The 21,886-nt window shown below is 41.3% G+C and overlaps 1 protein-coding gene across 3 annotated transcripts in view; it reads right to left on the bottom strand.

The window, feature by feature from the left end:
* Positions 1-414: 414 nt before the first annotated feature.
* LOC108100851 (rap1 GTPase-activating protein 1) overlaps positions 415-21,886 on the bottom strand; it is an 87,869-nt gene continuing 66,397 nt past the window's right edge. For all 3 annotated transcript variants that reach the window (XM_043209364.1, XM_043209365.1, XM_043209366.1), the window contains 3 exons: positions 2,702-4,387; positions 2,145-2,633; positions 415-1,854 (listed from right to left, as the gene is read on the bottom strand). In XM_043209364.1, coding sequence (XP_043065299.1) covers positions 1,699-1,854; positions 2,145-2,633; positions 2,702-4,387 — 2,331 coding nt within the window. In that variant the 3' untranslated portion in view covers positions 415-1,698. The remainder of the gene's footprint in view (positions 1,855-2,144; positions 2,634-2,701; positions 4,388-21,886) is intronic.

Here is a 21,886-nt window from a genome sequence, read left to right as displayed (position 1 = left end):
CAACGAATGCATTCTGTTGTTCTGTTATTTTAAATCGAAGTGTCGCAAATTATCTCGTTGAAATCGTTCGACCAAGCCCAACATTTTAACCAAATCTCACTTTGAACAGGCGAACAGAATGCAATAGGAGGTGTCTCCCTTAAGATTTTCCAAATGAGAAAAAGAGAGAGAGAGAACTTGCACATTTTGTGCAATGAACTGCATCATTAGTTATTTTTTTTATTTTTTGGCTGGTTTTTTTTTTTAATTTCCTAAAATGGGTTTGCTGAAAATTTACCAAAATTTACTAATTCTAAGTCTAGGATTTGAAAATATTTATGTTTCGAGGAGTCAAAGACGTCCACAAGCCATTTCCGTTTAGGAACTCTTGTTTTTTTTTACCCACCTTAAAACTCATTAAAAACGCAATTGTCATTTGTTTATATATTCCATATATTTTGCATATATTTGTTTGATTTTTATACTTTACACAATAAAAATGATAATGCATCTCAACAAAAACAATTATTCGCGGTACTTATCGGATAGATTTCAAAGACAAAATTCTTGCTTGCGTGTAACTTTTGCTCTTGGAATTGTGTTCCCAAATACTACTAGCTTGGTTTCAATTGCGTTGCTCTCATTTGTCGGTTATTGGTTGGTTGTTCAGTAATCGATTAGAACACAAAATATAGTCATAATTAATTTCGACAGATCCGGATGCGGATCGAGAATTATATAGAACGTCGCTCCTACACATATGTACATTGAATGCGGCATGCAAATTCTATTCGTGAGTCATCAATTCATTGATGTTGTGGTTCTTGCTTTTGTTGGTTTGGTTGAACTTAAGACATACGTAATTAATTAACATACAGTTTAGGTAAAAGTATTTAAAGCAACTTAAACTTAAGGTTAAGAGTTCCCTCTATCTGGTTTATATTTCGCGGTGTGTTTTCGTAGAGTGATTAAAAATAAAATCATATTTGTATATATATATCGATCATAATTTAGTTTGCTTCCATTATGGGGATGAAATGTGGGGCGAGAGTCACGGTAGCAGTCACGGCAACAGTAACAGTTTACGGGTGCGACTAACGAACGAGTAACGGTTTTGTAAACCTCAAAACTTTGCTACGAGTGTGTTTTTGTGTTTTTGTGATTATCATCATAATATATATCGATGTCGATCTCTGTGTGATGCTTTGTGATTGATCGCTTTCTACTTAGGTTAGAGTTGGTATGATTTCTGGAATTGATTTTTGGGGCTCATGATTTTGGGGTGTTAGGTGTTATTCTTGCGTTAAATATGCTTAAAGACTTATATCCTATATATTTGGTGTACTTTTTTGAGTTTTGTGTTCTGTTTTCATTTGCTGTTTAATCGCTTTGTTTAGTTTAGTTTGTAACTGTTCGTATGTAGTATATATAATAACTTGTCCATGCGCATGCCTGCTGCAGCCTGTCTCTGATCTCTAGCGATCTGCATCTACAGCTACGTAAACTAAATATAATACAGTTTTTCTTTTTGTTTGGGGCTCTTTTCTTTTCTGTTTTTTTTTTCTAGGGGGGCTACGCCAACTGTCTGCTATTCAACTCTCCTCCAAACGATCCCTGCGATCCCTTCCTCCGAAAGTGTTAAACACGGCACAGTGGTTACTCCTCGTCCTTATGCTTACCGCCTCATCCAATCGGTCATCAAAGGTTTGCGTTTGACGCTTAGATGGGCGATATGGAGAGGGGTGCTGCAGCGGTGTCGGGCATGTACTCCTTGAGGAGGTCCCGCAGCCGCAGGATCTCCCGCCCGGCCGCCGATAGGTCGCCCTGCAGGGAGAGTTCCCGCTCCCGAAGTCGCTTGATGTCGCGCTGACAGGTCTGCAAAAGTAAAATATTATAATTAGTATAGTTCTTAATGGAAATATCTATAGAATGAAAGAACTTTTTAAAGTCTTAGGTATTATCCATTCATACAAAACTCAATAATTATTGAATAAGTGGGATTACAGTATCCTTTGAAAAAAAGTCTTTGTAGGGGTGCTTTAGGATAAAGTCTACTTAAAGGCAAGTAGTTTTTTTTAATCGTTAAACAAATAACATTATTGGATAATACCTAAGTAGACCTCACAGTTCCCTAATAGTTTTTCTTTAATAGTCTTAATACGCACCACATTCTGCCTGAGTAGATCGAGCTTGTCGCACTTCAACCGCGTGACCTCCTGGCGCAGGTTCTCGATCTTCACGATCGTCTCGTTGCTGGGCGAGCTGCCCATCATGGTGGACTGAACCCCATCCAGGCAGAGCGAGCACGCCTTGGTGGTGGCCTCCGCGGAGCTCATGCTCTCCAGTCCGGTGTCGCTGTCGATGTAGGTGGCTCCGCCATCCAAGTGCGCCATCATCGGGTCCAGATCCACGCTGTTCAAACTGGAATCGTCGCTGGTTTCCGACATGGTGGCCACAGCCACAACGCCATTTTGGGCGGCACTCACTGCCGCAGCGACCACGCCCACTCCGGTGCCATTTTGGGGCAGGATGGCGCCGTTGGAACCGCTGTTGTTGTTGTTCGCCTGGCGAGAGGTGATGTCCGGGGAGGAGGAGGTGGACTCGTTCGAGGACTTGGACTTGGATGAGGACTTCGAGGCGGTGCGACTGCAGGTCTGTGAAAATAGCAAGAAAATAAATTAGTTAGGGTTCCTTATAATCAATTTCTATATAGAAAACTTACATTCAGATTGGGTGTCTGCATTTCGGGATGCGCCTCCTTCTTGGCATTCAGTGTTCCCAGCTTGGTGTTCACACTGAACTTATCCGTCTGTCCGTTTCCGGTGTCCACGCTCTGCGATCGAACCCTCATAATCAAGGCCTTCTTGACCGTGTCGATGAATCGGGAACCGGCATTCCCACCACCACCACTTTCCGCCTTCGGTGTCTCGGGAGTGGGACTTCCTGCCGTCGCCTGCGAAAGATCGGCACCCAGAAAGTCGCGAGTCTTCTCCCGCAGCTCCTCCACCAAATTCTGTAGCAAGGAGGTCCGGGTACGTTGCTCCAACTTCGCGAACTTCTCGGCCTTGTAGCAGGCGTTCTCCGCATTGATCAGCTTCGTAAGGATGAACTCCTTGAACTCCTGACCCTTGCGGAAAACAGCGGGATTCGGTAGGGTAGGACCAAAGAAGGGCACATCATCCCGCGCGGTAACGCTGACCTTATAGCGAGTATGTGGGGTATTTGGTTCAATTGGTTGAACCACGATGAAAGCGTGCAGAAAGTGACTGGCAATCATGTCAGGCGAAAACGGGGTGTTGGTCTCCTGGAAAACAATGGCCACAATGTCGTTGCCAATGTGACGCTTCCTCTGAAGTTGTTGTGGATCCCCTTCGGTGTGTGGTAATAAAGTAGATACATGGAACATGATCTCCCGCTCCTTGAAAACCTCATAGACTGCAGTATCGCCTGTATGACCATTCTGTATATCCAGGCCACCTCTGTAACCCTTGTGATCCTTGAGTCGTATCCTCTGGCCCAAAACGTCCAAGAACTCATCAAAAGCTGGTGAAGTTTGCTGGTTGCCGAAGAGCTCCTCCTCGGTGGTCTGTCCGTATCTTTGGTAGAGCACTCCGAACTTGAAGTGCGAAACGAGAACGTGTTCATCATAAACACTGATGAGTTGCGAGGCCTTGGGGCACAAAACCGGCATGAAGTTCTCCACCTGGATTTGGTCGTTCAGTAGATTCGCCATCTTGGCAGGACTTGGCTGTGGCAGCAAACACGAAACAGGAATCAACTCGTGCATTGTGCCAGTCCTCAGCCGCATGAGGATCCTCATGTGCTCCTGGTTGGCCACGTTTTCCGTTTTGATCGAGATCAAAATGGGGCCCAACTGCTCGTCCTGTCCCACCAGATTCGAGTGCTCCCTGGCCGCGTAGAATCGCCGGTAGCACTTGGCCGTGTCGTCCGTCTCGAACTTGGCCATCCAGGTGGTCTGCGGCAGCAGGGGATTTCCCCGCGCATCGTAACTGCACTCGTGTTCGGTGCCATCCAGCCAGTAGCCGCCGTGCAGGGGGAGCAGGATCATGGGGTACGGAGCCGGCTTGGCCAGCGCCTCCTCCAGCAATCTCTGCGAGGCGGGAATGGCCGAGACGATCGACGAGTTCGAGCTCACCGACGACTGCGACTGGTAGTGGTGTCCGTTGGACAGCAGCTGGCCGCCCGAGGCGCTCACCACTCCGCTTAATTGCGGGGAGGCCGGCGTGGAGCTGCACGCGGATCCGGAGACCGTCGAGCTGCTCGAGTGGTTCATCGAGTGGCGCAGCGTCCCCCGCAGTCCGCCGTTGTGTGGTTGGGCGTGGCTGTCGTGGGGCGAGTGCGGCTGTGGCACACGCTCCTCGCTCGTGTTGCTGCCGCGGTGGTGGTTCTGCAATGGATAAGAGAACACATCAGTTAGTTTGGATCGAAATCGATGGAAAGACATCTTATTTTGACAGGTTCAATATATTATTTGTAAACAGCCTACGCAGATAATAAAGGATATAATAATGATCTTCTTTATTAGATTACCAAAAAAGAATATTGTAATAGAAACCAAATTTCCAATTCTATTTTTTGGTAGATAAAAAAGTTTACGCTTCCCCTTGCTTTTTTACATTTTAAACTTCAAATGGCTATTGTAATATAACCCGTTCTTTAAAGATTTAATTCCAAAGAAAGTAAAAAAAACACAATCCAACTCCACCATAAATACTTCATGGCCAAAAAAACTACAGTCATTGCAGGCCAATCCTGAGCGGAAATAAATATAATTTTCCCCAGCCATTCTCTGTGAGTTCGAAACTGGCTTGATTGTTCAGCGGGATAGTGTGTCAGAGATCCGTGTGTGGCACTCTCCACACACAACTGGGGAATGATTATGTGTGTGTGTTTTTCGGTGAGTGGGTGGGTGCCACAGTGGAGCCTCCCACACGCCAACGGGCGGAATTAGAGGCTCTGCAGCACGGCTGCATTATAATTTCATGCAATTATCGTCAGTGAAGAGCCTCCCCCTTTGTCCCCCCGCTTCACCATATGCAAATGTCCCGGCCTCGAGCAATGTGGATGGATTGGATAATGGCAGAGTGGTTCGGTTTGGTTTGGTTCAGGGTGGTGCAGCTGGTTCACCGGAGTGGTGGAGCTATGCCATGAAGCGGTGCGGTGCACAGACTGTCGATGCCTTTGCAATTTTGTTGGCACAAACTATTTGCAAAAGCGCCAAACAAATATGGCAGTGGGTGGTTTAAGGGGGCGTGGTCGTGGATTACGTGATGGATTTGAAGAGTGGGTTTACCAATCCCCTTCCCCCTCCTCTCCACTCCTCCGTTGGTTTGAATTTTTGATAACATTAAGCCAACATTTTCATTTGACATGAACGAACGACTCCTGCGCTCTCATTTCCTTTTCAATTCCTGGCGCCACTCGAAGCTTTTGTCTGCTTAACCCCCTAAAACCCCCCAACCCCATTTAACCCCAATGGCTCCTAAACAAGCAAGCATATTAAAAAGTTTTTTTATTTGCAAACAGTTTTTCCATTTCTGGGATTCTTTTGTTGCACTTCAGGGCTCGCTGGCCTGCAGCCAAATGTGGCACGTACCCAAGGGGTTAAAGTCACAGGCGGTGGGGTTTTTTTCGGAGGAGGAGGAGGGGGATTGGGGGTATGGGGAGTATGGGTTCATCGATAGTTCGTGCCTTGATTTAATAGTCTGCCGGCTGCCAATTGCAACTGCAGCTGATGGTTGGAAATAATGAGCCAAAGGAAGCGGCAAAAGCGGAGAAAAACGAAGGCAAAGTTAGATGGAAATAATGAGCTTGGGGAGGGGAAAATGAAAAGGGAAACAGTACAGTTTGGCAAGCACTTGAAGCAACCGCTCACTTCTTCCATCGATTGAAGGTTAACCGATTCGATTATTCAAATTCGCTCTGTGTGCCATTCAAGCCGAGTTTCCAGTTAGCTGACTGCACCGCTAATGAATTGCATTGTCAGTCATTTGGGTGCAAATCCAATGGATTTTGACATCCATGGCTCAAGTGTGTGTATCTGTATCTGTATCTGTTCGTATCGCGTTATCTGTATCGTGTGAACCAAATGAACCCATGGTCTAAAGCCAACTATGCAAATGCAGTTTCCTACTGCAACATTATTATTATTTTTTTTTTATTTAACGAATGTGGCAATTGAGGAAAATTAATAAATTTTGTTTGTAACCCTAGACGACGGATAAGGGGAGCGGAATTAAATGGAAACTGGAGCTGAGTCAGTGGAGTGGGATAGTTGCAGATATTGCTTATAGAGACGGTCACGTCACACGGTTAGTTGGCTTCATTTGCCGAGGGCGGTTGCCCTTTTAATGTTTGCCTAAATGGCAAATGGGAAATGGGAAAATTGGTAAACAGATGGGAGGGAGGGAGAGACACCCCGCACCGAAAATAGATAGTTAGTTGGATAAGCTGTCTTGGGTCAACAAAAGAAGTGACTCATCTAATAAGGGAAATTCTCCCCTCGTTTTTATTTTCCTCTCAGTTAATTTGTCCAGATTTCCACTTTGGCAATTGGTTGTGGTTTAAGTTCGGTTTGTTTTATGAGATCTAATTAGGAAACCATTCCAACGGAGGCTGCCGGCGAAGTATTAAGCACAAGCAGACAACTACAACGCAAACCGGAAAATGCCAAAGTTAAAATGTAATAAAGTGGAAAGCATGACGAATGTAGAACTTGTGCAGAACAAGAAACTCGCTGAAGAAACACTGACAAATGATCATTCCGCTTTCCGCCGAACAATAATGACAATCATAACGCCGATGATGATGTTTATGTGCCGATTCCGAGGAACTTAAGCGGATTACATTCAGCCAGTACGAGCACACGAGCCACAAGATGTGGAAAAGTGTTACGAGCTCAGTAGAGAAAAAAAAAGAAGAACATACAGAATACAGAACGCCGGGCAGAAATGGAACCAAGTGCGGGGATCTGGAGGAGGAACTACTGCCATATGGCAACCTGAAGGGGACCACAAAGTACACAGGAAGACAAAATTAAATTACAACCACAACTCAATTTAAAGTAAGCTTTGAAGTAAGCTGGTTATAATACTTTAGAGTGAAGTTTTGTGGCAAGGAAACTGGTTGGAGTTGAAACCAAAAACTAATTGAATTTGCTTTTTGATCTTAATTAAACTTTTTGTTTATTAGCAAAGAAATAATCTAATAATATTAAATGTGTCTTGGTTTAAATAACTATTTTTTGGAAAATAGTTTTTCAGCATTTCTTTGAATTTTATTTAACCTTTTAAGCTTCCTTTTAAGCTAAGTGTTTTCCTCTCTGCACTGTGGCCTTATTTCGAGGTTAATGGGGTAGTGGCAGGATAAGAGGGGGTGGCAAAGCAAGGAGGGGGGAGGGTCTGCCCCTGGCAAAGCCATCTCCTGCATTGAACAAGCGATTTGCATAAGGCGAAGGGCAGCAGTTCCTCTTCGGGACACCTCCATATGTACAAAAAAAAATCCTGCGACGTTGCCAAAGTCAACAACGCTTCCCTGTTTTATTTTTCGTTTTTTTTTTTGTTGCTGTTATTGTTGCTGTTCAAGTGCAGGCGGGCGTCATTAAAAATGTGCATTTTGCATTCAACGCCCTCGTCTTTCTCACACCCTAAAAAGCAAAATGAAAACAAAGTACAAGAAAAGCACAGGAAACAGGGGTAAAAACCGAAAAAAAAAAAAAAAGAAATGGAAGGTGGGGAAGGATGTAAGTCATCAGTTGGGTCTCAAGTCAGCGCATTTCAAACTGTTAATCTTGTAATATTATTCCTCGCTTTTTCGCCTTTCTGAATATTTCATGCAGTTCACATTGCTCAGCTCAGAAAGTGTGACACATACGAGTTCCCCAAGTGATTGATATATGTGTGTTGTCTACGCACGTGAGACAAAATGGAGGGAGAGCTGGAGATATATGCGTATAATATATATATATATATATCGGTGTATATATATGTGGCGACGACAAATCCCAATCCCCCAGTGCAGCCCACTCCCCAAATGATTTATTCCTGTCTCTGAGGGTGATGCAAAAACAGAAAAAAAAGTTACATACAAGCCACACTCGAGATTGAAGTGCTTAAATCAAAACCGCATAAATCACAAATGTCACAAGTCAAGAGTGAGTGTCAAACTGTGGATGGGATAAAAGGATTTAAACTGACGGATTAGGGAATTGATATTCCACTTGGTGGGATTATATAGAAAACTAACTCTGGTGGTTTAATCATTTAATTTTCCGCTATAACAGCAAAATAAAACCTTGTAATTTTTAATACGTAATTAAACCCAATCTTAAAGAATTATCAAAGACCGCAGGGTTTTATTTTTCGAGTAGCAGAACTTTAATAAAACCGCTACAATCTGGAAACGAAATCACCTAATGGGTTCAGCTCCAGCTGCGTCGCACTTAGAAGCTACTGAAAGCTGATCTTTAAACTCCGAATTCTACTCACGTATCGGCGAGTCTCGCTGGGCACGAATGTTATCTTTTGAAACGCTTTCACAAACTTAATTAACATACACTCATGGCGTTTCTTATCGCTCTTCAGAGAGCAGAACAAAATAAGTGTTAAAATGGACATAAAAAAAACTTCACATATCATAAAACGAAATATAAAATTCCTAGAAGCTTAGCCAACTGCAATTGGAATGAGATCATGTCGCGAGTGTACAAAATGAATGGAAATGGATAAAGTGAGCTCACACACGATTATTTGGGGGCGTTTTTGTTTGGCCAAAATCGCTTTGGCAACTGGTTCATTGATATTCGTGTTTTGTTCAACGATTATTGAACACCAAACAAGGCCTAAATAAGGCAATCAGCGAAGTGTTGTTGCTACAGTTTGGCGACATTTTCATTAGCGGAACCAGGCAGTAAAAACACAAACGTACGAAAATTGTATAGCAGAAAGCGAAAGGCAGCCAAAAATGGTTTCAAGACTGCCACAAATTATGCAAGCCACCTGATTGATTTTCAAGATCCCCTAATTAATAAAAAATCACACACATTATTTGCGGTTTAGTGGCTTGCTGGTGACTTAAAAATAGACTTTTAATTGCAGCTACGAGTTCGGATTCGAGTTGCATGTGAAGGGTCTCGCTGTGTGACCCAATTTGTGCGCAGTGAACCCAACACCCGCTTCGGATTTTCGCCTCAGTCAGCCAGTGTGTGTGCAGCATAAAATTAGCTGCGACTGTTCCAAGGCAGAATCAAGAGGGCCCAGAAGCCACTCCATTCCCACACGCCCACGGGAAGCTACATATTTCCCCCCGATCCGAGGTACTTGGCTTGCAAGGTATGAGGAGCATGACTTCATGTCACGGCTTCTTGAGCACCGGAAAAGATGGGAGGGGGTTTTGAAGGGTTGCTGGTAACAAGATATTCTGCAGCTCACACAAGTTGACTTAAAGTTGAGCTGGAAACAATAGTAGTGTCACCATGTAATTTTATTTGGGGGAGCAACAAGTGACTCGAAAAAAATAATAAGATGTATTAAAAGCAAGCAATAATCATCTATTATTTGTAAGAACTACTTCACAAAGCTTAGAAAGCAACAAACATTTTTTAAGGAGCTCTGTAATATTATTCGTTTTCAATTTCAAGAAAGAGTTAAGAAACAAATAACAAAATAATTGTTATATTTAAAAAAATCCTAAACAATGTAAAGTAATTCTGATTTTAAACATTCCATTAAGAATTTAAACAATATTTAAGAAACATGTTTATTATTTAACAACTTTTTAATAAGCTTATGCATTTCTTATTGCACTAGTTATATCCCCTCAACTGTACAGTCGCCGCCAAACTGTTTTGAATGGCTTTCCTCGACTTTCGTGAGATTGCCCAACCTTCTCCCAGTTTAACCCTGCTGCGCATGCGCATTGAAGCTGCTCCGTTTCCACTCGAATGCCCAAGACTTTGTGTAACATTGCACATTCAAATTACAAACAGCTGACAAAAGTTTTGCCGCCAGACCAAGTCCAAAGTGGTTGCCCAAGCAACTCCTCTGCGCTTAATTTCATGAGGTCTGTGATGTGAAGTCCCCCTGTTTTCATTATTTTCCTTCGCTTGGCTTGCTTTTCTCATAAAATAATTGCTCGTGTGATCGAGACTCTTTGCCTTTCAACTTAAGTTACCATCTCCTCCCCGTGGAGACTTTTGAGAGAAGAGTAGGTTCTTTTGTCTCACGAGAATTTCGGCAGCGAAGCGTGAAACATGGCAGAGTACAACCTGATGATATGTTCTTGGCGAACCCTTCCTAGAATCTTCTCAATTGCCTGCCATAAATTACCAGGCCCCAAAGTTGTACACCCATTCGGCTTCCTAGGAAGTTTTTGCATGTTTTTAGCCAGTTGTCAAAGCCGCGAGTGGGGAACAAGATATAAACATTTCCTGCCCGTAATTAGTGGGAAATTGTGGGTTTTGTGAGTTTATCCAAGCCATAAGGTAAACTCAATTCCCTTCCGCATATCAAATATTGATTAAACAAGCCAAACTGGAGCATAGCTCCACACACAAAAACACACAAACACATACGTGTACGAGTATATGGTTCCAACGCATTGTTTACTTGGCCAAAACAAGCGACCAACGAGGTTAACAAATTGGACGTGCATATTGAATTATTGAAGGCAGCTTCGATTGCCTGTGGTTCAAAATGTCAACTGCAGTTGAAAAGTGGCAGGAAAATAAAGTGAATGAAGGGATTGAAGGGTTTAAGCCAGGCCGAGCAGGGTTTTCATTTCGAAAAGCGAAAGGGGAGGGGCTGTCATTCCAACAGGGCACAGGCAAAGTTTTAATAAGCTTGAAATATAATTACCTATAACCCATAAAAAGTTTTTAAAGTTGTGGCTCAATGTTCGCTGGATGCTCTTACTGCTATTATAAAATGATGAATTAATTTAAGTTTACTATTTTTTGAAAGCAAACCGCTTAACTGAGAAAAATATGGTATTTCAGTAATATTTATCTTATACTTTAATATTTACAGAACTTTTTTTCGTGTGCATTGAACCGCGCTCTATTTTAAGCCACTCTCGACATATTTTTGGTCTATTTGTCAGCGGGTTTCTGAATGATTTATGGTTTTTGCAGCAGTTGGGGGGATCTGACTTCTCTCGGCTTGATTTTTGCTCGAAAAAAACTTGCCTGACCACCCGCAGATGCGTTGGCGTTTTTTTGGCATCGCCAACATTCACTTTTTACTCCGCATATCTCTGTATTCACATGTGCATGTGAATTATTCGTTTTTTTTTTTTTTGGGAGGGAACTTTAGCCCATAAAGTGGGTCAGTGCATGTCGCCAACCCGATTTAACACTCGCTCATCGTTAATCTTCATCCATTTGCATGTGCTGCATTGCACTCGACGTTCATTATTCATGATTCATTATTTCGGGGGCTTACAGCCTGGCTCTCAAACTGTAAGTGCATCCAATAAGTGGCAATTGCCGCAAATTGCTTCCTCAGCTGCTGCTGCCGCTGCTGCTGCCGCTGCTGTTGCAGCAGTTTGCTTATTTATAGCAAATCTTTTGACGCCAAGTGAGAGCCCACAAGTGCATTTCCTCGACCCCCCCTGCAATCGCCGCCTATAAAGCCCAATCCCATTTGCAGCCCGTCTGCAAACATTCGTTGACTTATTTATGATCGCACACGAGACTCGGATGGGTTTTCTTTTACTTTTTCGAATGGAAATTAAACGGCAGACGCCAGATGGAAATCAGCGAAAGGCTCGTAAAACTATTCTCAGTACGCGACTCTGTTGATTGTTTACATCGACATCGAAAGAGCTCCAGCGACTTAATGGCTGAGTAAGGAGTAATGGAAAAGCCTGAATCATCTGGTTTTCCACTTGCAGCGTCAACGAAATGGAGAGGAAAATATTCAAATTGCAATTGCAGATGGACATTTATGTTTGCCTAATAAAAAGATACATGTTACAAAAGTGCAACAACTTTAAAATAATTTATGTGGTAAAGCTCTCTAGATTTTAAATCTTTCTTCGATTTCTTTTCTTTTCTCATTGCCAATTCAATCACCTCACTTTTTGTTCAACAACGTGTCTGGCATAATGCACAAGTCGTAAACAAAACTCCAGCCCATTCAGTCTGGCATATAAATCAATAAATTAGCAGTCCATAAACTTAATAAGCCAGATAAATAACAAAATCACTGGCACAGCCAAAAGTTAAGCACGCAATAATGCAGCCGAAAAACTAAAAAGTGTTAGGATGGCGTAGGAGAGACATTCCACTTTCGTAATCAATCATTGACATCCTGCGGAGTGCATTTTAATGTTGGAGCTGGAGAATCATTGCCCAATTGCATGTTGGGGGCCAATTAAAAATAATTCCGAAATAGCCAAGAGGCGGCTAGAAAAAAGGGGAGTCATGCAAGCGGCAAAGTGAAATGCAAAATGAAAATAAAAGCCAGGCCTGAAACTCAGAGTTGAGCAATGATCGGTAACAGAAAAGATTAAATAAAAAACAAAAACAACAACGAGTAGTGACCGTTGGTCAGCAGATTCGAGTGAAGAGTTGGCCAAAACGAAAAACCAAATCCAAGCCATGTATGCAATGCATTTAACACTTTCAACACAGCCACAATCGCTTTGGTGATTCATTTGGCGTCAGGTTTTCGTTTGTTTATTTATTTACCTTTTTTATTTTTTGGGTGCGTTACAGTTTGTCAGCCACTGTGAAACTTTCTTTTTACGAAATATTTATGAAGAAATTCACACACGGCAATGCTGTGTTAAAAAGTGTGTGTGGGGGGCGGGTTGAAATGAACGCTCGTTGTGGGCGTGTTAACCGCTTTTAGAGCCCTTTCCCAGCTCATTGCCCCGGGGGCAACGGGATTTCGGTCTCTGCCTAATGAATTTATCTTTTCCTCTTTATTTTTTAACACACAACATTGCGAGCAATTTCGTTTAGAAACTTTCTTTCCCAGCAACAGCAGCAGTCGCAGCAGCAGCCGCATCGTCATCATCATCAAGTAGACAAAAAACCGGAACAAAATCTCGGAATTATCTTGAGGGCACATCATCTGCTCTGTATGCTCTTTATTGTTATTATTATTTCAGTATTATTTCTTTTTAAGTTTGTCTCGAGTTTGACACGCACGCGACTTTGCTCAAAACCTTGGCTAAGTCTTTGGGTTATTTGTTTCTTTCCCGTCTTAGCCGAATTTTAATTGATTTGGTTTTCTTTGTTTTGCCGGGCAAAAAAGAACCAGAAAACAACGAGTCTCTAGAGCCAAAATTCAATTAACAAAAGCCATAAAAAAGTGACGGAAAAACAAATGAGATTTAATTATTAATTGAACCAGAGTCAAGGTTTCTCTCCGCCGAATAATTTACATACAGAGGCATCGAAATACATGAGCTTATATATATATATATTTATCTGTATATCTTTTGTTTATATGGCGAATGAGGCCAAGTGGGCCGATCCGTCAGATGATTATGAATTTTGGCAGCAAATCAATCCGAGGCGTGTGGACAAGAAGTGCGGGTGTCTGATGGCAGATGGAGTTATTTTCGATTTTTTAGTGGGGAAAATACACTTGAGTGTTGTGTAAACACAAGAACAAGGTTGCGGATTTGTTGGGGATAATTTTCGGAGCTGAAGAAGACCATGATACATCATTCAGCTTTCAAGTAATTAATAATCCGTCAGCTTTTATAATCAGTTGTAAGATTAAGATTCCATTTGTACCCATTAGATGGATATATATATTCAATTACGTATCTCACATTAACACTTTTCACTTTTCCAGCTGTAAATTTACTCTTGCTTTTCAGCTAATGGTATATTTCATGGTAATAATTACATAAATTAGATAGTTTTAGCCTTAATTGACCAGGCTCTAATAATTTTTTCTGTTTGCTTTCTTCTTCTTTTAATTTAAGTAATATATTAAATGCAATTATTGCATTTTAGATTAATTATCTTATTTGCAAATGCCACTTAGCCATGCAATAAATGGAGTTAAATATTCACACCTTTTAAATCATTTCTAAAAACACCTCCACATTTGTCTTTGTCTCCGGTCATCAGTTCATTGAACCAAATAAAGTAAAACCTACGGCAATGCGACAATCCCATTTGTCATCTGCGACTGTCGGATGGCTCTAAGGTAAACCTGGTGACCGGGTTGCCCACCAATCTGCCGGATCCCCTCTCCTTTTTACCAACTTCGGTGACAGTTTACAGGGCGTCATGAAAAAGAAGAACAAACAAACAAAAAAAAAAGAGCGAAAAGAAATGAACTTTTTCGCACTTGATGGCCATTAATTTCTTATGTGTTGGCTTGTTTTTTATTTTTATTATTTTTTTTTTTTGTGGCGTGCCCCGAGCTCATATGGCTGCCTCTTTTACTGTTGTAACTGTTGTGAACTCTGACATGGATTTTGGGTTCGCGTGACCCGAGAAATGAGGAGGGTACTCATAGCGCTAAGTGTATTGCAAATGTCCAATAAAGCTAATGGCTAAAGCCCCCGATATTTGTGTGCGAAAAAAACTTGTTTTTGTGAGCCGCATGAAAATGTCAAACGACTGATCCGCTTATGAAAAGCCTTGGTTATGAGCATAACTCGTATCTTCGTATCTTTGCATCTTTGTATCTGTATCTGTATCTGCAATGCTCGAGTGAGCTGTCTACGTTTCTTTTTTTCAATATTTTACCTTTCTGTGTCAGCTAATTTCCATGGCATTGTTGCTGAAGTAACGAAACACAACAAACAACAAATAGCATTTACATGGACACACCGAACAAACGCTTTTCACACACCCATACAGTCAGATTTCCAGCTTTTCTTGCCAGCGAAAGTTGGCAATAACAATGCTTTTCCGGCATGCCAGTAGAGAAAGAGATAGCCATAGATTGACAGCTGGCAGCAGAGAGAGATGGAAACAGGTTGGGAAAATATGAATCTAAAGTAGTTAACAAATAGTGAAATTTAAAAATCATTTTTATGGTGGTTAAACCTTAAACTTTGTTAAATGTTCTTCAACATAAAAATGTTGAGTAATTTAAATACAATTACATACAATGTACTGCTATTTATTTACTACCCAATCAATTCTAATTTAAGCTGTGTTTTTTCGCAAATATATTCACCAAAAAAGAGTTTCTAATACAAGGGGAGGAGTAGGAACTATTACAAGGTTGTTGCGAGTGTTTTTCAAAGTGGTTGGGCATAAATTAAGCCTAAGGTCGTTGCTTGGCCTGTTGGAGAACAACAGTTAGACGGGCAAACGGCACAAAAGCAGTTAAGAACACAATGCCAACACATAATTTACACATCTCGCACAAAAGTTAATCACTCGTAGATCTCCTCGGAGGAGCAATAAAAACCAGACAGAAAGCAGAAAACAGAATCGATGGATGGATGAAGCTGGAAGGTGGGAAACAAAGTCTTATATCACTCCCAGTTCTTTGTTACCTGCTCTCGATCTCTTTTATTATTCTCCACTGCCTGTTGGCATGCTAATGATCTTCGATCTCAAGTCACTTTACTTGAACACGCCCCATTCATAAATAATTTGCTGCTAATTCTCATAATTCTTGGCCAGTAATTTTACCCTTTCGCCTTCTCTTCCTCTTTTTTTGGTTAAGAGCTACAATCAATGTAAACAATGTTTTCCGCTTGTCATTTTTCCTCAAAAGTTGCTCTTTGAGGGGCACAAAAACTGAAAGTTGAGCTGGCCAAACCGGCTAACTGGTTTGGCTTTTTTATAAAAAAAAAAAAACTGGCTAAGCACAAAGCTCGGCGTTTGTTTTAAGCCAGTTCCCCCAACTGTTTAAGGTAACCCGATAGCTGATAGCCAACTGCCTACTGACTCTCGAAGCTCAGGCTTGGGATCTGACTTTGGCTCGAATTAGAGGCTTTGTTCAAATCCAAACACTCACTCACTCAATGCAATTTTAGAAGGTCTCAGGCGAGTTCTATGGAAAACTCTGCCCGTCAGGGTATCAAATGATCAAAGTGTGCAGAAAGTAAGCCAAGGCGAAGAGCTTTAAGCAGAAGAATAATAAATGTAATCCGAGTTTCTACAGCAAAATAGCGAAGCGAACTACAAGATGGTATTAGAATTTGAAGCTGATCCCCGCTAAGATTTAAACAAGAATTGTTTAAGTTAAGTGCCTGTAAAACAGTAGGCTGCATAAAAACTCATTTTCGAGAGATCAAAGTTGATGAAAACATGTAGTCATAAATTTAACCGCAAGATCGTAAAGAACTCTTTAAAAATTAATAAGGTAGTAACGTATATTTGGCAATGATTAACTATTAAATTTTGCCGAAAAGTTAGGAAACAAGCATATAATTCTTAATTGAAAAAGGGTCTTACTTCACAATTTTTTCTAGACTTTTGCATAATAATCAAATCATTCACCAATAAAACTTTTTGCCCTTATAAGCCCTCCAAAAAAACCCAATTAGACTCACTCTCTTCGCCAACTTGACCCTAATTTGCTTAACCCCCATTTCGATGATTGTCCCGCTTTTGGCCAGAAGCATTTTCGATAATGGCCCGAATTGGCTGTGGGAATGCCAAAGTGTGTAACTTTTTTCGGGTTGCAATTACAATTATCAACAGCTAGAAACGACATTTAATTAGACTAAGAACGTTTTTATTTGGCTTGGCACATTATTAACCCATTAGTGGCCCATAGCGCTTAGGTCATCACAATTAGCCAAGTTAAGAGAGGTGTTGGTGGGGGTGGGGGGATTCTCCCCTCTGGAAATAATTTGATTACCAGTGGGTGCAGCGATGACCTCAGCGTGTAATGGAAAACTCATTAAAACGGCTTTTATTTCTCTTTCGCATTATTTACCCGACTTTGCACCTGTTTTTAACCAACGCGTGCCAAGTGAAAGGGAGCGAAAGAGAGAGGCAGAGAGAAAGAGAAGGAGAGAGTGCGAAAGAGTGACGCCAATGAAGTTTGACCGCAAAGTATAAAATTTCAAATTGGCAGCTGCCGCCGCCAGCAGCTGACACCTGAATTTAGGCCACCAAAAAAGGCAATAATTAATAAGAAAAAAATATATGTATATATAAACCAAATAAAAAGCAAAGCCAATGTGGAGAATCAGAGGAAGTGGAAAAAGAGAAACAAATCCATTTGGGCCGGAAGTTTGAGCGAAACTGAGAACGAAGCGAAACCGCAGAGAAGCCGAAAGCCGAGCATAATGCATCCTTCCGTCTTGGTTTCCTTTAACTGCCGCTTTGTCCGCTCTGCTTCTTCTTCCTCTCCTTCCTGTCCAGCTGTCAGGGATGATTGAGCTCACCGCGTTTCCTTTACACAGTAAAAAAAACCTATTCCTTTTGCAAACTATTCAAAAGTTTCTTGTCATTCCCAAATCTTTATTCTGATATTAGTCTTAATGATTTTTTGTCCTGTTTATATCGATATTTATAAACTTAAGAAACTATTTCATGTGTAAACATTTACTTCTTTTTTATTGCCAACATAAAAACCATATTTATTTTACTTTCCTAGCAAAGAATTCAATTAATGTATGGAAAATACAATAAAATATTTTCTAAGGTCAAACTAGGATTTCCAATACACTTTTTCCAGTGCACAATTGGACAGTCATTGGGTCTCGGCATGACGTCAACAAACTCATTTTCTGGGTCACTCCCCGACACAGACAACAATCGTTTTATTGACATTTTAGCCATTCGAATGGGGGGCAACCCTAAAGGCAGAGTTGTCCCACAATCGAATTAATGATTGGTTATGTTTCCCCCACTATAAGTCCTTACTTTCACCCACCCCCCTTACGATGACTATGTGTGTTCATAAGCGGCATTTATTATTTTATGACAATGACGGGCAGAAGTGAAATAAGCCAGGAAAATAGGGAAAAAGTCGGAAAAGACACGTGTCACAATTTCCAGGACACTTGGAGCTACCAAAAGTGGAGCAAACAAATAGCGTGCAAGCAATCATAAATCTCCACTTGGGGAAATTTAAAATTCATTACAGTTTGACAAGCACACACTGACTGCCAAACTACAGTTTACAGTTCTGCAGGTAGAGGACGACTTGTGGAAACCCGCTTACATGTCAACTGGCATCGTTCCGTCTCTCTCTAGCTGCTAAAGTGCTGGCCAGGCCGAGAGCATGCCATAAATTTTAAGCCATTGCCAGACATTTTTATTAATGACGCAACGCAACGCAGAATTCCAGTCTTATGCAAACAAGTGGCAAGTGGCCAAAGACTCCCAAGACTTGATTTCCTTTTGCACAAGGAGAAAAGGTTTACTATATTATATTATTGCTCACATTAAAAATCATGTTAAATTGAAAATAAAAAAAACGATATATTTTAAGAATCAGTATTAAAAGTTTACGGCTAATTGGATGACACTATTTATTTTAACTATTGCATAACCTAGTTTATTTTTTAATCAACACTGGTTTTCAGTCACTAATTTTTTCTCCAGTGAAACTCCTTCCCCCGTTTTTGGCCTCCTCTCGACTGAATTTGTTGCCTTGTCTGGTGGCAGTCGCCGTCTCAATCTCAATTGCAGCCTCTAGAACCCAACTTGCATAATTGCAAATGCAGGCAGAGACACAACAACAGTAACAACATCGAGGAAATCCACAATGGCAACAAAAAGTGGCCGTTGCAGTTAGCCGGGCTTACCGTTAGCCAAGCCAACTCGAGCCAAGCTGAGAGGGAAAAACAACGAAATTACTGCAGCAGCCAGCAGTGGGCTTTTCCAGCATTTTCCCATAATCAAAGAGTAACAAAGTTGCGTCTAATGCAATAAAATTTAAGACTCTTTTGTACAATGGCAGAAAACGGAGACGAGATATAATCCCGCGTAGGCTTTTGTGCTACTATTATAATTATTTGCCAAGTTATAAATTATGGGAACCCATGGCGGCGGACAGGGTTGCCACATCGCTTAATTACCCACCAAGCTGCACATCAAATGTGCGATTTTTTCTCGAGCACTGTGAGCCCCCTTTAACCCGTCGACACCCCAACTGTCGGCTAATGAAACCCGAGCGGGGAGTTCATTAAACTTGTCTCCTAAAGAAATCACAGTGATGATACCTTGATGATGATATCCAACGAAAGCTGCGTGAGATAAAGACATTAACCACCGTCGTTTCGAGCGATTTTGCAAAGCACTCGAAGGTTTTTGTCTCAAGAGTTTGTAAAATTCGAACAGTTTCAGCTCAATAAATCATCTAACACATGGAATGTAAACTATTTGCTATTTTAAGCTTCCAATACCAATACTATACATCATTCGCACAGGAAATACAACTCTGTAAGCCTCTGTCTTCAAAATGACCTTGTAATGTTTAGTCTATCAATTTATGGTGATATTAAATCATAATCACTTGACATGTAAATCAAGCGATTTCCCCAGCTCCATTAGCTCGCAGACTAATTAATCAACATTTGCTTGATTGCTTAATTGCTGGGGGAATGAATTGAAACTGAGACCGAAGAGTTTGAGAGATAGTCGGAGACCCCGAGAGCAAACAATCGGCCTAATGTGTGGGCAAACATTCTCGAAATGGCCTAAACGCTAGATGGATGGCCCAAAAGTAATTTCCGTTTTGGCCAGCTCAATGGGAATGTCAACGGATGTCTGTCGCATGTAATTAAAAGTTGTCACAACCGTTGAGCTCCATTCGAGTTAAGAGTTTTTCCCACACACACGCTGCGGATGTCGATGCGGATGCGAATGCGGATACCCAAGGGTTATATGTAGTTATCCCTCCTATAACATCTTCTTGAGTTCTTCGTCGCCTTTCGTCTGGGGAAATTAAATCGAAAACTTGTCAGTGGTGACAGTTATCGATTCTGTCTCGGAAAAGTTCTCTCTACAGTTTTCACCGCCAGTGAAAGTAAGCTAAAGTTTGGTAGTATTCGAGGGAAATGGAGAGGAAAGGAAGAGCAGAGACTCTCGGTCTAATGGCTAATTGAGCACTACACCTGTCCCAGACTAAAGCCGCCAGGTGAACGATTAGTCGCTGCCTTTGGTTCCTAAGAGTGAGCTGATAGCCTAAGCCGCTTAAAAGATTTCGTTTGTGTACACAGAGAGAAAAGATAGCAACATTTTCTACTATCTATAAATCTTCGTTGCTTTATTTATCTAAGGAAATTAAAAATAAAAAGGGTATTCCCATTAAAGCAATGCAAACAACTCACAGTTAAAACCACAAAAGATAGCGTTTTATAATTAAACTATATATTTATATTATTTTCATGATTTTTTCTGTGCACAGTGAAACCTGCCTGGGCATGACCAGAGCAGCTTAGCTGCCAACTATGTATAAATCCCTTACGGGGCAAGGGAACGTGCCACAAAATGCCATAAACACCATAAATACCATAAATGCCTCACCAACTGCATTTGGCAAATTAAAAATCTGTCGGGAAATTATAAAACCCAAACCAGGCGCTCTATTGCTTTATCATTCTCTCACTAATCGGCTTTAGCTCATAATTCATGAGTGCAAAAAACGCAGAGTTCGTTGTTTTTGAACCATTTCATCCTGTTTTTATTTTTCTGCGGCCCATTCATCATCTGCGTTTTTCTTTTTTTGGTGGTACTAACCTGTAAAGAAAGAAGAGGGGAAAATGTTGGTTAGTTTTTTTGAAAGTAAGCGAAAAAAAACATTTGAAAAGGGCAGCTGGAACGCCCCTTGCCAATGTTCTGGTAAAATTTGTGTTCTGTTCTTTTTTCGCCCCTTCGGCGAAGGTTTTTTATTACAGCGTGGGAATGAAGCCAAAAAATCGAGGCTAAAAACGGCCAGCGATTTATGCGAAATGAATCTTTGATGCGCAAACTGCTGGCGGGCACTGTTAAAAGCAAATAGATCGCGAAACTAGGTCGCCGCAGCGATTTTTCACTTGCTTAACTGCAAACTGATTTGTAATGCAAATGAGGCAAAGTCGTTGGGTAACTAGTGCGAAAAGGATAAACCTCCTTGTGCAGGAAGAAAAGGGAACACGAGGAGGTGTATACAAGCGCACTGAGTGCTCTTCATGGGAAACAATTGCTATTGTTTTTGTGGCGATGAGCAGGTGCAGTCGAGAATCCTGCTGCACAAAAGCCGAAGGAGAAGCCAAAATAATAAGCAGCCAGCTGCGAAGGGATGAGATACTGCAGACGAACTCAAGTGGTGTGTTGCCTCACCAGAAACCCAAAAAAAGAAAAAAAAAAAAAGAACAAAAAGTACAGCAAAACACTGCAGAACAAATTGCTAACGGATGTGGGATGCGTGCAGGACTCGAAAGTGGAAGGGGATATAGGGATATATAAAGTAAGTTCTGGAACGGATCTGGTCAGCTAACTGAATTCAGTTTACCTGCAAACCGAGGAGCAACCACAACGGAACTCCGTCCAGGAAGTGCAACTAATGAGGTGGCCAAGCCCACCAACTAGGGAAAATAAACTGGAGCCATGATTGCGATGATGGGAAAACAGAGCTTCAAGGAAAGGTGCACTGTAGAAAATGGCTATGGTTTTGTATTTTAAATGTTTCAAAATACTATTAGAACTGTATTATGTATTAGATATAATACAACAAACAGTAGGGGAGCATGGGGCATTGTCGACACTTTTTTTCAAAGTCGTTTTTTCATAGTGAAAATATATTTTTTATAATGTAATGCATATCGTTGTATTCGAAAAAGATCTGGCTAATAACATTCAAAAAGTTTTTGGTCTATTGTCAAGGGGGTGAGTGTGGTAACCAAAAATCTGAAGTGTTGTCAAATTCAGAAATTGAAAAATCGTGGGGTAAAGTCGACACCCCCTGGGGCAAAGTCGACACATACCTGAAACTCGAAGAAAATGAACACAAAATCA

This window comes from Drosophila ficusphila, unplaced genomic scaffold, assembly GCF_018152265.1.
Source record: "Drosophila ficusphila isolate 14025-0441.05 unplaced genomic scaffold, ASM1815226v1 contig_855, whole genome shotgun sequence".
NCBI classification, from domain to species: Eukaryota; Metazoa; Arthropoda; class Insecta; order Diptera; family Drosophilidae; genus Drosophila; species Drosophila ficusphila.
This window is presented reverse-complemented; position numbering and strand designations above follow the sequence as displayed.